This window comes from Alligator sinensis, unplaced genomic scaffold (genome assembly GCF_000455745.1).
Source record: "Alligator sinensis unplaced genomic scaffold, ASM45574v1 scaffold755_2, whole genome shotgun sequence".
In the NCBI taxonomy this organism is placed as follows: domain Eukaryota; kingdom Metazoa; phylum Chordata; order Crocodylia; family Alligatoridae; genus Alligator; species Alligator sinensis.
The window spans coordinates 4188051-4205544 of record NW_005841883.1 but is presented as its reverse complement, the minus strand read 5'-3'; the positions used below and the strand labels follow the sequence as shown (position 1 = coordinate 4205544).

At 41.9% G+C, this 17494-nt stretch overlaps 1 protein-coding gene and 1 non-coding gene across 2 annotated transcripts in view; both read left to right on the top strand.

Annotated features, from left to right (window-relative positions):
* The window catches only part of EIF4G2 (eukaryotic translation initiation factor 4 gamma 2), an 11626-nt gene extending 4230 nt beyond the window's left edge, over positions 1 to 7396 (top strand). Inside the window, exons 10-22 of the mRNA XM_025196667.1 lie at positions 285 to 368; positions 476 to 574; positions 764 to 905; positions 1001 to 1161; positions 1526 to 1639; positions 2566 to 2691; positions 2978 to 3082; positions 3170 to 3385; positions 3663 to 3921; positions 4145 to 4349; positions 4899 to 5110; positions 5789 to 5910; positions 6543 to 7396. Of these exons, the coding sequence (XP_025052452.1) occupies positions 285 to 368; positions 476 to 574; positions 764 to 905; positions 1001 to 1161; positions 1526 to 1639; positions 2566 to 2691; positions 2978 to 3082; positions 3170 to 3385; positions 3663 to 3921; positions 4145 to 4349; positions 4899 to 5110; positions 5789 to 5910; positions 6543 to 6608 (1911 nt within the window). The 3' untranslated portion in view covers positions 6609 to 7396. The remainder of the gene's footprint in view (positions 1 to 284; positions 369 to 475; positions 575 to 763; positions 906 to 1000; positions 1162 to 1525; positions 1640 to 2565; positions 2692 to 2977; positions 3083 to 3169; positions 3386 to 3662; positions 3922 to 4144; positions 4350 to 4898; positions 5111 to 5788; positions 5911 to 6542) is intronic.
* Positions 1676 to 1853, top strand: LOC112549227. The gene has a single exon (XR_003092601.1). It is a non-coding gene; the product is annotated as a small nucleolar RNA SNORD97 (small nucleolar RNA).
* Positions 7397 to 17494: the final 10098 nt, after the last annotated feature.

Genomic DNA, 17494 nt, shown 5'->3' with positions numbered 1-17494 from the left:
TGATCTACTGCAGTGTACACCTATAGCTATCTCTAGTCTTAAATCGTAGTGAAACAATACAGAGTATTTACAGCTTTTACTATTTTACAGGTGGCTGGGGTTTTATTTTTAAGTACTGGAGGTGAATTGGCTATAGTCCAGTTTACTTTCTCTTCAGAAGTGAAGAGAAGCTTACAGGGCTTATTTTTGGATGTTTCCCACTAAAGAGGTTGGTTGTATTGTATTATATGAGAAACTGAGCAACTAAATGGTTTGTGTTGGCTTTCATTTATCTTTCTCTTCAGTCCTTAATGGATCAGTACTTTGCCCGTATGCGCTCCTTGATGTCAAGTAAGGAATTGCCAGCAAGGATTCGTTTCCTGCTGCAGGTAAGATTACAGATCCCTTGTTTCCTGAGGTCCTGACTGTTTGAGTTTCTGTTTGGGGGGACTTAAGTAATTTTTAACTCTGTTTGCTTGTTTTTCCTTTTTTTAAGGATACTGTGGAGTTGAGAGAACACAACTGGGTTCCTCGCAAAGCTTTTCTTGACAATGGACCAAAGACTATCAATCAAATCCGTCAAGATGCAGTAAAAGTAGGTACCTTCCATGTGTCTACATCAAATCAGTGGCATGCTTCAGGACTCTTCTGTAGAGTTTGCGTCCAGTGGGAGTTGGGAAAACTAAACTACCTAAAACACTGAATTCTTAATCTAAATTGTGCTGTCCAGGGTATGCAAGACCAGTTTGATTTAATTGTGCATGGGTTTTCTGTCTTTTTGAAGGATCTAGGAGTTTTTATTCCTCCTCCTATGTCTCAAGGGATGAGAAGCGACTTCTTTCTGGAGGGACCGTTTATGCCACCAAGGATGAAACTTGACAGGGACCCACTTGGAGGGCTTGCTGATATGTTCGGACAAATGCCAGGTATGAGAGCTTAAAGTTGCCATGTCAGATGCTTTCTTTTTATGATCACCTATGTAGTACTCAAATTTTACTATTCACTTCTATTTTTTGCCTAGGAAGCGGAATTGGTACTGGTCCTGGCGTTATTCAGGATAGATTTTCACCTACTATGGGACGTCATCGTTCAAATCAACTCTTCAATGGCCATGGGGGACATCTTATGCCTCCTGCTCAATCCCAGTTTGGAGACCTAGGAAAATCTTTTTTGAAAAGTCAGGTAAGGAATGTGTTGCCAAAGAGTAGTTTTGTTTTGTTTCCAGATAGGCAGGCTATCTTCCATATGGAAGAGAGCCCATTTTGAAGTCTCACAAGACTCAAAAATAAAACTTCTTGAAGGAAAGAAGTGCATATCAGCATGGCCTTAGGCAGGAATTGCAGTGTGGTGTCTTGAGGTTTTGTGCGCGCACTTCTATATAAAAAAGAAAAAAGTCCTAATTTTAGGGATAGAAGCTACTTTTTTTTTCTCCTTTCTCCCTCCTGGCAGACAGGGAGCTCTTCTGGTTCCCTGATGCTACTGCCATATGTTGTGCAGTGCCCCATCATCTACACTTCTCTCTCTGTATCTCCATTTTCTGAACTAGGGGCAAAGCCAGCTCTACCATAACCAGAATCAGGGACTATTATCCCAGCAACAAGGACAGTCGAAGGATATGCCACCTCGGTTTTCTAAGAAGGGACAGCTTAATGCAGATGAGGTATATGCCTATATTACTTAAAGCTTATTTTAAACATTGCCCAATGATTATAGCAAGACGCGTTATTACGAGGACTAATGCTGGAACTCTACTTCTTACTCTTACTCTTCCCTTTCTTCTTTGTCCTTCTTTGCTTTCACCTTTTTTATCCCTCACTTTTATTTTCTTGGGGTGTCCAGCGTCCTATGAACAAGATTATGAGATATGAGGGCAATTTCTTGGAGTGGTTCCCCCCCCCCCCCCCCGTTCCCTGTTAGTTCTTGGGGTGGGTCCCCCCCCCCCCCATGATCCCTAGTCATTCCTCTGGTCTTTGTCATACAGTAGTCTAACAGAATGCTTATTTCCAGGCGCTCTGCTCTGGAGTTAAGCACTATGATGATAAAATGACATTTACCTGAGTCTGAAAACTGGCTAGTGCATGTATTCAGATGCATAGTACTGAGACATCTCATCTCCTTTGAAAATGTAAATAGTCACATGCAGGTCTAATAACTGTTGGATTGTGTCAAATAACAAAAGTTGTTAAAATTTCTTGGGTCTGTAGTTGAATGAATTCTACTGCTGCATTGATACTTGCAGTTTAAACTTTGTATCTGACACTAAGCCAACAGTGAAGATTTTCAAGTACATGGATTTTTTTTTTTTAAACAAAATTCAAGAAAATTATAGGTGATTTGTTTTTTGTTTTGTTTTTGTCCTTGGTTCACTCACCAGTGCTTGAGTATATTGGCATATAGCTGGACCAGTCTAAACTATAGCTTAGCTTGACAGGTGTAAAATAAGGGAATTAATCCCATAGAGCACACTCTTGTAAGACTAGAGTAAGTCTAGGCTTATTTAATATCCTGAAGTGAAAAGCCTTAGCACTTGAAGCTCTCTAGTTTTTTATTTTATTTTTTTTAATTGTGGGGGGGTTTTGTCTACAGATCAGCTTGCGACCTGCACAGTCTTTCCTAATGAATAAAAACCAAGTGCCAAAGCTTCAGCCCCAGATAACTATGATTCCTCCCAGTGCACAACCACCACGCACTCAAACACCACCTTTGGGACAGGTAACTAATAAGAACAATAAGTTTCATTGCCAAATATTTAATTTTTCATGCATGTCAAATCCTATTTCTGGTGCTTAAAGACTGTAGTTAGGGCTTCATTGTGCCTTGGCAGTGTACATAAAACAGCATCCTTTGGCCCTTTTACTTAAGCGTTGTAAGTTCTCTTGCTTTTTCACAGTAAAATAGTATGCAAAACCCAATATTTGCTAGCTCTACATATTTGCTATATATTTCATTAGACCATTTGAAATCTGACTTCTAAAATACCCTATCTTCCATTTTAAAGCCGCCTCAGCTTGGTCTCAAGACAAATCCACCGCTTATCCAAGAGAAGCCTGCAAAGACTAGCAAAAAGCCGCCACCTTCTAAGGAAGAACTACTTAAACAAACTGTAAGTTTGCTTTCTACTGTTCAGACATCCCAGTTTTTGTCTAGTTTTGCAAACAAATGAGACTGACTTGTTTGCTTGTCTCTTCAGGAAGCTGTTGTGACAGAGTACCTGAACAATGGAAATGCAAATGATGCTGTCAATAGTGTGCGAGAAATGAGAGCTCCAAAACCCTTTATTCCAGAGATGCTGAGCAAAGTAGTCATTCAATCCCTAGACCGAACGGATGAAGACCGAGAGAAAGCAAGTTCTTTGATCAGTTTACTCAAACAGGAAGGAATAGCCACTAGTGACAACTTCATGCAGGTACTTCTTTTAAATGCAGCAATAATAACTACCAATTATACAAGAATAGGGTATTAATCCAAGCAGTTGATGACAGTGTGACAAATAAGTATAGTGGCTGTTTAGGCATCACTCAGAAGTTCAGTTCCTTTATTTAGTGAGGGTTCTTCATCTCTTGCCTTAATCTAGTATAAGAGTAAAACGTCTTTGATAGACTGAACTGAACGTGTATAACTATTACCCTGTAAGTTAGTGTTTACAGTCTTAACATTGTTTACCAGTGTTGTGCTATCTCTAGTCATTCCTGAATGTATTGGACCAGTGCCCGAAACTTGAGGTAGACATCCCTTTGGTGAAATCCTACTTAGCACAATTTGCAGCCCGTGCCATCATTTCAGAACTGGTGAGCATTTCCGAACTGGCTCAACCACTGGAGAGTGGCACCCATTTCCCCCTCTTCTTGCTTTGCCTTCAACAATTAGCCAAGTTACAAGATCGTGAATGGCTAACAGAACTTTTCCAACAAAGCAAAGTCAATATGCAGAAGATGTTGCCTGGTAAGTGATCAAAATAGCTCTCTACCAGGTTTATTAAAATGATCTAAAACCATTTAGTTTTTGATATAATGACTTGAATTTTTCTGTCTTCCCTTACATACAATGAACCATGTTCAAGTAGTATGGAAGAGTCCCCAAAACAGAAAAGTTGTCTGGGTCCCTCAGTAGACTTTGTGGTGGGAAGGAAGTTTTTAATCAGCATTCATTTCTTTTGTGTTGTCAGAGATTGACCAGAACAAGGATCGTATGCTGGAGATCTTAGAAGGGAAAGGTCTTAGTTTCTTATTCCCGCTTCTAAAACTAGAGAAGGAACTGTTAAAGCAAATAAAGTTGGATCCATCTCCTCAAGTCATCTATAAGTGGATTAAAGATAACATTTCACCCAAACTTCATGTAGATAAAGGATTTGTGAATATATTGATGACCAGGTGAGAAGCATTTTTGTTTTTAATTGCTCTGTGTGAGTTGATACTACTTCAGTGGTTATGAAAATTGCTTATTGAATAATTTCCATCTAGGGAATAAAGCATGCACCTCCCACAGCAACTGTGAAAAGGGACTATAATTCTGTACTCATTAATTATAGCAAAGGATATCCTGTACTGCCACTCCTTCCTGAAACAGAATGGAGGTGGGTGATGCTTTGCCTTAAGCACCATTAAACATTGCCATAGGAAGAGAGGCTGTTTTGAGGAGTGAAGTCAGCATTCACTCTCCTGAAATTTCTTTGCCCCAACAGAAACTAAAGAACTAAAAGATTTGTTGCAGTTTAAATACAATTGGACCTACAGATCCTAACCAGAGACCTAATTTGGCCATAAGGTCAACATGAATTATGTCTGTGTTCCAAATAGTTGCAAATAGAACCTGACTAAACTGAGTCTAGCTAATAATTACCTTTTAATGTATGGGTCTTCATGTTGCAGTTTACTCAAATAAAACAATTTGGGTTTTTAATGACTCATTTCTTTTTCTAGTTTCTTACAGTATATTTCTAGTGAAATAAACCCACCTAATGATGAACCAGATTCTTCATCTGCTCCTTCTAAAGAGCAATTAGAGCAGGAAAAACAGCTGCTGCTTTCCTTCAAGCCAGTAATGCAGAAGTTCCTTCATGACCATGTTGATCTACAAGTGAGTGCTCTATATGCACTTCAGGTGCACTGCTACAACAACAACTTTCCAAAAGGTATAGTAGTAAACTTTTTTTTTTTTTAACATGTTGACTTGTCTAAGCAGCATCATGAATTCATAAGGATGAATTCTGCCTCTACACTGAAGGTGCCTATACACATGCAGCAAGGCTGCTCTGATGTCCTGTAATTAGTGTGTCGGAGCAGACTCTTAATCTGCTGGAACATGGTAATTTACCATACTGTCGCATGTATTGGCATCCCCACACTGAAAAATGTCAGTGGGGGCACTTTAAAGCTCAAATAATTAGTTTTAGTTAAAGCACCCCTGCAACTACTACTTTCAGCCGCAGAGATGTTGATGCACATGATGCTCTGGGTCCTTCAATTAAAAGGCTCTTGGAGCTCTGTGTGTGTGTGTGCGCGCGCGCGTGCGTAAACACCCCTGAGTTTCGTTAAAACCTCTTTTTGCTTAGAATACTGTCAAGTGTTGTCAGTTGTCTGAGATGGGGGGGGTTTGTCTCTTCTCAACCCCATCCCCCTCACCCCCCCTTTTGGATACCATAGGGACTACATGGTGTACTTAGTAAATTTTAAGCCACACTTTTAACATGCAGTTGAGTCTAACCTAGAGCTTCTTACAGCCAGGCAAACTGTTTCTGATGCTAGGGCTACATTAAGTGTTTTGTTCAACTACTTTTTTTTTTTTTTTCCCTTGTCTCTTACTTTTATAGGCATGTTACTGCGCTTCTTTGTTCATTTCTATGACATGGAAATTATTGAGGAAGAAGCCTTTTTGGCATGGAAAGAAGATATTACCCAAGAGTTTCCAGGGAAAGGCAAAGCTTTATTCCAGGTAAATCTTTTGGCAGAAATTGCTGGAGTCCTTCGTTAGAGCAGTGGTTCTCAACCTTTTTTGTACCAGGGCCCATTTGTAAACATCAGTGTCCAGTTAACCCAGTGCCCTGTGCCCCCCAGTGTGTGGGGCAGGGGGGGGTGCATATAGGACTTGGAGGCCCCTTGCAGGCTGCAACTCTACCAGCCTGCAAGGGAAAAGCCAGTTTCCTGCCTTTTTTTTCCTCCTTTTAAAGGAGAATCCATTTTAATGGCCTTTTTTTTTTTTTCTTTTCATGGCTCTTCCATATATTCTTGTGACCCACTTTTGTGTCATGACCCACAGATTGAGAAATGCTGCTATAGTGCAGCCTTCTGTAGTAGTGTTCAAGTTACTTTGTTCTTTCAAATTTACCCAAGCATTAAGCTTTTTAATGAGGTGGGTATCTGGGATGGGAGGAGGAGAATAACAGTAAGTATTGAACCCTAGGCTGCTTGTGTAAACAGGTTAAGTTTGCGTATGGAAAAATTGTGCTAATCGGCACTTAAAAAGGTCATCCAAACAAAACTCTTCATGTGTTTTGTGAAGCAGATGGGAGCCAGAGTGCTTGAAACTTGTTTCTTCCCTTGAAGTCCATATTCATATAATTGCAGGTCAACCAGTGGCTAACCTGGCTGGAAACTGCTGAAGAAGAGGAATCTGAAGAAGAAGCTGACTAAAGAACCAGCCAAAGCCTTAAATTGTGCAAACATACTGTTGCTATGATGTAACTGCATTTGACCTAACCACTGCGAAAATTCATTCCGCTGTAATGTTTTCACAATATTTAAAGCAGAAGTAAATCAATAGGATATTCTTCTGCAAAAGGTTTTTGTAGTATGTCTTAATCATAGTCTACCATAAAATATTTTAGAGTATCTTTAATGTTTAGATAACAGTGTATTAGCAGCATGCAATAATTACATCATAAGTTCTCAAGCAGAAGCAGTCTATTGCAAGGGTTGTCTTTGCCAGTTATCATAGGCTGTTTTTAAGTTTAGAAAACTGAATAGCAACACTGAATACTGTAGAAATGCACTTTGCTCAGTGTAATACTTGAGTCGTTGCAATATTTGATTATCCATTTGGTTGTTACAGAGAATCCTTAACTGTAATCGATGGTTGTTGCCGTAATAGTATATTGCCTGTATTTCTACCTCTAGTAATGGGCTTTATGTGCTAGATTTTTAATATCCTTGAGCCTGGGCAAGTGCATAAGTCTTTAAAAAGGAAAAAAAAAAAACAGTTGACTTGCACAAAACCTGATCAGCTTGGAGAGGTGGTTAAATGCCCTTGGAAGTGGTTTGTTATTTTCCTTTTTGTTTTGTGGGTGTGAAACAAAATGGTGAGGAATTGAATTGGTCCTTCCTTATTATAGTATTGAAATTAAGTCTACTTAATTTATCAAGACATGTTCATGCCCTGATTTTATATACTTGTATCTATCAATAAACATTGTGATACTTGACAAGTGTTTTGTTTTGTTTTTCCTGAATGTCTCCTAGTAGAAGAGCTTGGAGTTTTTAGAGCAGGGCTGTCCAAGTAGCAGCTAAGCTACCTGACTGCTTTTCTACCCCTCCCCTAACCCACTGCTCCAGCTATGGTAGGAACCAGGATCTCCAGGCTTCCACTTCTCTCAACCCCAGGGGGCATGATGCAACTTGCAATACTGGAGTACCAGTTGGAATTTGCAGTGAAGGAGCTGAGGGTGGGTGGCCTTTGTGCTGGGTGCCTTTATGGTGTCTGGCTTGTGCTGTGCTTGCTGCTGTAGCTCATAAAGCACATAGCTCTTAGCCACTTAAGTTCTAGACTGCTTATTTCCAAGAGGGGGAGGGAAATCTTAAACACTGGCTTGAGATAACCATCTTAAATAAAAGGCAGTAGGGTTTAACTTTGACCCAGTGTAGCTAGAATCAATTAGGGTTGGAAGGGACCATAGAAGATCATCTAGTCTAGCCCTCTGCTTGAGGCAGGACCATCCCCAACTAGATAATCCCAGCCAAGGCTTTACCTAACTGGGTCTTAAAAACATCCAAGGATAGAGTTTCAACTACCTCTCTAGGTAACCCATTCCAGTTTTTACTATCCTAGTAAGAAGTTTTACTAATATCTAACCTAAACTTTGCCTGTTGCAACTTGAAATGGTTGCTCCTGGTTGTCATCTGCCACTACTGCGAACAGTCTAGCTCTGGGGTGGGCAAAATGCAGCCTGGGAGCTGGATGCAGCCTGCCAGGCTTTTCTGTTTGACCCACAGGGCTCCCCCCAAAAAATTAGCAAACTAATGTTAATCTGTCCTGGGCTGCCTGTCATGCAGCTCTCAATGGCTTGCCAAAACTCAGTAAGCAGCCCTCTGCCTAAAATAATTGCCTGCCCTGGTCTTGCTCCCTCTTTCAAACCCTGCTACAGATAGAGGGGATTTTATATCAGCCTTCAAAAGCTGTCTCCTAGATTAAATGAGCCCAGTTCCTTCAAGTCATGCCCCCCATCCCCCTAACCATTTTGGTTGCCCTCTGCAGGACTTTCCAATTTTTCCACATCCTTTGTGTAGTTGGGTGCACAAAACTGAACACAGTACTCTACCAGTGCTGAATAGAGGGGAATAATCACTCCTCCATCTGCTGGCTGGATTGGTAGGTGGTGCCCAGTATGCCCTTGGCTGCCTTTGCAACTGCTGGCTTGTATTCAGCCCCACCAAGAAGAGCCCCATGCAACCTCAACCACAGCCCGTCCCACACAGATCTAGGCCCATGGCCCTCCCACCCATACCCTCCTGGGGTGCAAGTAGCAGTAGGAGTTGCCTTCCACCCTGCCTGGTTAGCACCTGCCCCCACACACTCCTTCCCTCCCCACTCCCCTTTCACCACACTGAGTTTACCAGCTGGAGGCAGCTGTATCAGAAATCGGATTGGTATTGGCCAATACGCCTCCTTAAATGTCAGCTATCAGTATAGGCCTCAAAAATCTCTATTGGAGCACCCATAATTTTTATTTGTTTTGGACTACAGAAAAATACAAAATTACTTCTGAGAGAATTAGAGAAGTCTCAAAATTAATGAGAGAAGTTGGAAAGACCAGAATGGCTTTTAACACCCCCCCCCCTTGCTGCTGATTGGCCAAGAGGCAAAAATCACAACAAATGGCAGAGTTCATGGAAAAATCAAATTACCACATGATTATAAATCTAGTAAATTTAAACCTAAATTGAAATGCATTTATACACAATAATTCTTAAAGAGATCTTCCCAGCCTTTAAACAAGCACCAACCCTCCCCAGCCTCATCACCAGAAGCACACAACAAATGGCAGAGTTCATGGAAAAATCAAATTACCACATGATTATAAATCTAGTAAATTTAAACCTAAATTGAAATGCATTTATACACAATAATTCTTAAAGAGATCTTCCCAGCCTTTAAACAAGCACCAAACCTCACCAGCCTCATCACCAGAAGCAAACTTCCTATGGCCCAAACCATACCCAGTGGATCCAGACCATGCTGGGACAAGAAATGCAAAACCTGCCAACACAGCTCCACCACAATAACTAGACACCACAACAGAACCATCACCATTCCTGGATCTTACACCTGCAACTCCAGAAATGTTATATATTTCAAATGCCCTGATGGAAAATAGGTAGGAGAAACCAAACAAGAACTGTGCGCCAGATTGAATGCACGCTGAAAATCTATCAAAGACAAGAATACCCAACTACCTGTGGGGCGCATTTCTCACAAGACAATCGCTCCCTCTCCAATCTCTCAATTCTAATCCTTGACAGGAATTTACAAGGTATCTTTTGTAGACGAGCCTTTGAACTTCACTTTATAAATCTACTGGATACAAAAAATCATGGACTCAATATAGACATTGGATTTATGACGCTTTACAACCTTCCTGACATCTGATTCACCAGGTACCTGCCAGACCTGACCTTTTACACTTTTCTTTTCCACCCTTCCCCTCCTTTTCTGCCCTTTGTCTTCCTAATTTCCAGCCATTTCCTTTTTCACAAACAGCTTCTTTTCTACCTTGAATTACCACTTCTGTATGAGTCTCCCTTACTGACCTTTGGCTTTATTTTTCCCCACTCCTCCTCCACCCCCCCTTCCCTGCTTTACATTTTGTTTTCCTAATTTCTACCTATTTACATTCACCATGACATCCTGTCACACTTTTAGCTTTTCTCATTCCTTAGAGTCTCAGAACAGCAGAGACTTCCTATGCCTGAAGAAGGGTGGCTGCACCTGAAAGCTTGCTAAGAACTTTTTTCCAACTACCCAGTTGGTCTATTAAAAGATATCAAAGAACCTTGCCTGCCTGTGTCCTTACACCAACACGGCCACAACCAGCAACTAGCCCATACTGCTTTTCAAGCAAAAGAAACTCAAAAAGTATAGGTATATATGTACACAAGAATTACTTCCACTTCTTTGCAATTGAAGGTGCAACAATTTAATAGAACAAAACGCCACCAACAGTAGTTACAGATAAGAAGTAAAGACTATCTTTTCAACTTGAATATGGCAGTGAGGATATTTTGGCTGAACAAAGTTATGCAAATTGGAGGTTTTACATGCTTTCTTTTGTGAGAAAGTGCCATTGACTCCATAATGAGCATCGTTGGTCAGAGCTTATCCAAAAGATGGAATCTCCAACCCACAGGACCCCCCAAACATCATGCTAAGGTAAAGATTTAGTGCATCAGGAGCTGTACTTGGTTACCATCATTATCCAAAGTATCATGGATTCTTCCAAGCAGGGTATCTCATTCATCTATTGGTTAGTCCCAAATGATCATTAATTTGAAATATTTCTATATCATTTTTTAGACAAAATATTCTGATTTTAGTCTCCAGGAGGCAAAACAAGACACATTAATTTGCTTTATAACTCAGCATATACAGTTTGTCTTAAAAGAGAATCCCAGAATGAGAACTCACACTTCAAACCACTTTTGTTTCAAAATTTAAAAACTAAGCTTTATTAGGAGGAAAAGTACTATGCACACTGAGAAGAAAAATATAAAGTGATAGCCTCAGTACAGCATGCAGTCTCATACAAAGAAGAAAAAAAATAATGGACCTTGGTAGCAAAAGACTTCTTATAAATGAATGTTATCATCTACCACTTTCCCACATCAGAGCAGTAAGAGAAGCTGAATGACAGTCATTAGATGGACTACACTGAAATCAGAATAACTTGTTATAATGTAGATTTTGTATGTATGAAACAGGCAAGGTAATTAAAAGAGCTCATGGAAGTAATGCAATAAAACATGTGCAGTAGTATAGTGTTTCCTAAACTTTTGATATCTGGGCCACACTTTTCTTCTGGGTTAAAACTGGTGGCACACTTCACTCACTGGTCTGCAGGCCAGATCCTGATCCAGTCATGCAGGACTGGCCCTTCCATGGCCCCATTCAGCACATTTTTCACAGCACACTTCTGCCACCCTTGCGGCACTCTAGTGTGCCACAGCACACCTTTTGGGAATTGCTGCAGTAGTGTATTAAGGGGTAGGTGAGCCAGGCACCAGCTCGGCATCCTGTCCCACCCCATCTTACCCATCCGATGCAGTAAGACTGTCCTCCAGCTGCAGCAGTTGAAGCCCATGCTGATGCAGCAGCTGCAGCTGCAAGAGTAAGCACCCCCGGCCAGAGTGCAGAGAGCCCAAGGCACAGCAGGTAAGACTCCACTCCCTGCTTTACGGCAGCCCACAATATTCCCAGTCTCCACCCTGACCCCCCGCCTTTCCCAAGGTGCTAAAGGGGTTCACTATGCCATAAATCAAAATCTGAGCTCGCATCCTAAAGCAGACTTAAGATTAGAGCTGATAACATCTGTTTTTAATTGCATCTCTTTTTGTTTATGCCTGATCTTTTAGTCTTCAAGTCTGGAAAAAGACACAGTGTTAGGGCAGCTTGTGGAGGGTAAGCTTGCACTTATATTACCCAGTTTGGCTGGCCAGTATGCGCAGACCTTCAGTCCTGGGCCATCCATCCCATTCCCTTCTACAAACATTGAACTCGCCTTTAAACGGCATCATCTTATCTTTTGTCCTGAGATAAAACCCTAATCCAACAGGTTACACACCCAGTGGGTGGGTAGACCTCTGTGCCTGTGCTGCCCCTCAGGGGGCCTCTGGGTGAGTTCAGGATTAGTTTTGCATGGTATGGGACCATGGCCTAAACATGCTTTTCCCAGTTTAATCCACATTTTGCCAGTTGTAATGCCAATAGCAAATTCCATGACTAGCAACTTTTAGTCATGTGCTATCACCAGGGATTTGGGTTTTCTGTTTCCCACCGAAAAACAGAGAAAATCATGGATTCCCTGTTTTTATCAGAGAAACCCGCGGATTCTCCACTTTTGCAAAGAGCTCTTGCAGGGCGGCACAGCTCCAGCCTGCAAGAGCCGACTGCAGAAAGGGAGGGAAACCCCCAGCGCTGGCCGGAGCGGGAGGGAGATGGGGGAGAGCGGGGCCTGAGCCTCTGAGGCAGCCACGGCTGGGCTCAGGCTCGCACTCACCCTTTGCCCCTGGGGCGTTGAGGTAAGTGGGGCCTGGGGCAGGGCTGGGGAAGATGGTTGGGGGCTGAGGGAGTGGGCGATGCTGCTGGTCCCAGGCGGCACATCGCAGGTGGGAGCAGGGCCAGGGGGTGAGCATTGTGGGGCGCAGTGTGGTGGTGCCCACCATGTGCAGGCTGCACACGTGCCGCCCGGCCGCCTGCCCAGGGAAGGGGGAGAGGGAGGCTGGTATGCAGCCAGAGCACAGCTCCGTGGCCTGCTCTGCAGCCATGGTGAAGGATGGGGCGGGGGCTTGCATAATAAATGCATAATAAAAGCTTAATGTGTATAAATCGATTTGGCATTCTTTGTAACAAAAATAGACCTCAGTTTGTGGGGTATTGCAAATCAGGCATCAGTTCAGGGGGAACCTTTGTGAGTGGCCTAGTTCAGGAGAAGCGAACCTTGTTGGCAGGCATGTCACAAGATAAGCTCTCCATCCTCACTAAGGACCATCCCAGTTCCCTTCCCCTACCTGATCTGCTGCTCTGCTTTCTGTTTCCTGCCCTATCTTCCACTGTTTCCTGCTCCCTCCCCAGCCTGCCCCACACTTCATATGGAGGCTGCCCATGTCACAGTTTGGCCACCCCTGGTCTAGTTCATCCTCTGCATTATGCAATAATCAAGAGAGGAATGCATAGTCTAAATAGGGTGGCCATCACAGAGGACAGTCCGGTTGTCCTCTGTCCTCTACTGATATGGAACAAGATGCCTTATGTCCTCTATTTTTCTCTTGAAGAAAAATGGAGGACATAAAGGCGTTGGGTTTCATATCAATAGAGGACAGAGTAGGAGAAAACCAGAATGTCCTCTATGATGGCCACCCTTCATCTAAACTTACATATGTCCACTGATTTAGATTCTTCATCCAGATTAATTTTCTGAAGCACAAAAGAACCTGCATTGGCTTTAATAAAATCTGAAAAAATGAGATTACTAAAATGTTATTTTTAATCAGATGACTAAGAAACCATGACAACAAAGTTATATTTGGCATAAATATAGGGCTGGGGGAAAGCAACTGACTATTTGACAGTAATTTTGATCTTTGAACATTTTGAAGTTTATAACTAAACCAAGATGTAGCATTTTGACTACCTATTTTTAGCTTTTGTTTATGTTGGCAGTAAGCTAAACTATTTGAAGTGTGAAAGGTACTCAGGGTTTTATCGGCACCTGAACTGCTATCCAGTGCAGTAAATTGTGAAAAGAAAAGGAAATTTAAATTTTTTAGATTCACTAATTGGATGTTGGTGCTTATACAGAATAGAGTTCCAAATTAAAATAGATATTTTTGACTTGGTTGGGCTAAAGTAGCATCTACAAAATGAGGGCTTTGAACTGCTGTAGAGTTGGAAGAGTGCTGTACTCCATCTTGTGAACCCAATGTATTTTCTCAAATTAGATATGAGAGACAGGATCAGAAATCTACAGAGTTAAAACTGAACATACTTATGGGTTTAATTTGTATTACCACACTGATTACTATATTGCATTTTATAGATGAACTGCAGAATTAAAATAAAAGCAGAGGCTAGTCAGGAAGTAACTTCTGGATGTCCTTATTAATCAGCTCAGCTCAGGTCAGGGGATGAAGAAACATTTGGCACATACTGTTGACGACTTTCTCAGGAATTCTGCTGAGTCTGTGAAGGTCCCCAGTTCTTTTTGGTTTCCAGGAGATGCTCCAGGATGGATCATTTTGGAGGGAAAAGGCTGGAGGCCAAGCAGCCTTTCCAAGAAGTTTTTGAGGTAGATCGGTGCTAAACCTTTTAGGACCACAGAGGCAACATTTCACTGGAAGGGTCACCAGCAATCTACTTATTCTTTGATTTCTATCTTCAGGCTTTTATCTGGGGCTCTGAAATGTAGCCATTCATTCCCTTGATTGTACTCCTTTTACGTCAACCCTTACTTACTCAGCAGCAGCCAGAATAATCTCCCTTTTATTACAGCCCAATTATTCTAGGCCAGATCCCATGGCACAAAGCCAGCTCAAGTGAAGGACTGCCCCCCTCCAATCACAATTTCCAATGTAAGGAAATCCTCGGGTACATGAGCCACTTTACTGGTTTCTATCCCATTTTTCCTCCTGGAAACCAATAGAAGGGACGGCCAGAAAAAAGAGGCATGTTGTTTGGCATTTTATACCCTGGAAATCCCCACCATTGTTCTGGCTCCCAGGAAAGGTTCACAGTCAATGCAGTCTCCAGCACTCTATTCTCATTAGTTCTGGGAAGCAACTAATCCTTTTGCAAAACCACCTCTCCCCACTAGTGCTCAGCTAAGTGCCCTTAGCCACAATTCAGCATCTGGCCCTCACTTTTTCTTTTCCCACGCTGTTGCTACCCTATACCAATTGGCCTTGTATGATGCCCACGATGCAACATGGTGCCGAGTATGTTCCACAGTCAACAGAAACTGAGCATTCATCAGTCACTCCAGTTCTAGATTTTGTGAATGATGAAAATCCATCTGGCTTGAGCTGTGAATGAAAAACTGTTAAACTACTGCCTTCTTTCCAATAGTAGCCATCTTTCTTTATCATTAAAAAAGCAACTAGCCATAGGACAAGAGAGCCATAGATCTACCTGAGCTCATGTCTATCTTTTCTCTTTTTTCCGCACCCAGTTGAAAACCTACAGCACAACCGTGCATTCATCCCTGAGGCACTGCACTGACTTCATTTTTCATGTGTTTCCAAAGCAGAACAGCACATCCATCTTAACAATCATGTATTACCTGTCAGCATTCTTTGCCTTTCCTTCATTTTCTATAGCAGGAATTAAAAAACAGGCTTGATCTCCTTCCTGAAATGCATATAAAATTAGAAAATCAGACCAGCCCTGCAAGCCTGATCATTTCTCTTGCCCAAACCTAGCTTTCTAATTAGATGTGTGTCATTTTTAAAAATATATATGTATTATGTATTCAATTTTAAATTTTCTAGTTTTCAGGCTCAAAGAAGTGCAATGAGTAACAGCAGATTAAGCTTAGATAAGACTCCTTGGCAATATTTGCCGCTGACACTATTGTTGGAAAATTACTTGATAGCTAAAAATACTGGTAGCTCCTTAAAGGCATGTCTCCCCCCTGCAAATAGAGCTCTTTTCTCCCATTTCATCCCATGACAATATGCTATCTAGAGTAGATGATGGGCACTAGACCCATGGGCATCATGCATGATGTAATTAAAGCCTTCCAGGAGGTATGAACATGCACTTAATTGAATCCTATATCATATAATTTGACTAATACATGGAAAAATATGCTGCTGAAGCAAATTACATCTTGTCAGTTTAGTCTAGGAATCTGCATTCTGAAAAGCTAGCTTCACAGATTACCAAGGTGTTAAACTACCATTATGATTCCATTATAAAATGACAACATACACAGATAAGTCTGGCAAATTAGTTCACAGCTGTCTCTTTAGAAAAGAAATTGAACCCCACAGCATAGGAATGACCAGAGAGTTAGCATGCTGCATAGACCTTACATACTCAAGCTAGCAGCATGAAAAGAGAAAATTTGCCTTATTTCATTTTTGCTCTCAAAAAATTCCTTCATTTTAACTCGCTTTTTAAATCCTTTTAGCAAATAAACCAGGCAACTCTCATCTAGTCACTCATGGATTTTAAATCTATGCTACCTTTCAGATCACTATGAGTAGGAAAGAATATCAAATACCAACCTCTCACCAACATTAATATAACAGTCAGCAAAACAACAAGAGCTCGGGTGCAGGTGACACTCCATCTCAAAGCAAGTGCAGCAATGATTTGATTAAAAAAGCTCAAGATTGTCTCAGACAAAGAAAGTTAACCTAAAAGAGATCTCTGATGTAAACAAGAAGCTACTTCTGGAGAGTTCAGATTATGACAGGAACAACACTGAGTACCAAGGAAACTGCAGGAGGAGCAACTGCTACACTTTGTTTCCAGCATTTTAAAAGTCAAAATCTTAATGGAGGGGTAGTAAACCTAAGGAGGAAGGATGGTGCAATGACCAGGGCACTAGTTTAGTGACCAGAAGACTAGGGTTTCATTTCCTGCTACACCAAAGACTTCCTGTGTGACCCTCAGCAAGTCATCATGGGTGCAGACATAAGTGCAGCTCCTCACTGTAATTGAGAACACGTTGCAGAAAGCGTTCTGAGTTACAATGATCCCCCAGACCAAACAGAAGTTCACTACTGGTTCCAGGGGGGAGAGGAATCTAGCTGCTGGCTGGGACCCTGCAGCCAGATTCCTCTAGCAATGGCCCCTCCTTTCCCCCAACCTGTTCCTGTTTCAGAATGGGAGGGGGGAAAAGGGAGCAGAGGGAGCTCATTCTAGGGGTTCCCCAGTGAGTGCTGGAAGGTGGGATGGGTGTATTGGAGCCCCCCCAACATCAGGGAGGCTCCAATAAACCCACCCCACCCTCCAGCTGGCTGAAAACCCCCAGACTAAACCCCCTCCCCCCCTTTCCCCCCCCCCCCTCCCATTCTTGAGGCTGGCATGCAGCGCAGACACAACTTACAGAAGATGCTCTGTTTTGGGACATCTTCATCTGACCCTGCATCCAGTGAGGGTTCAGATTTTCAACCAATCAGCCATTTTTTAAGCAGTCTGCAGCTGTGCACTTGTGTTTGGTCATAGCTATAAACTGCTTTCTCTGGCCAGATCAGGTGAATACTGTCACTTATGTCTGTGCCCCATGGCTCATATTGCCTCAGTCTTCCCATTTGTGAAATGGGTATAACGGCTCTACCTACCTCATAAGGTAGCCATTCAGAAAGGATGGTGTTAGGGGCTATAAATAAATCTAGTTTAGATCATTCTATGCTGTCATTTTGTCATAATAATTAAGCACAAAGAATGCATTTAAAATCATTAAAAAGCTGAACACATTGGGCCAGATTCTCAACTGATGCAAATCTGTGCCTTGTCATTGATATCAATGGAGCTCTGCTGATCTACACCAGCTCAGGCTCTAGAAAAAAGCCTATAAAATAATACA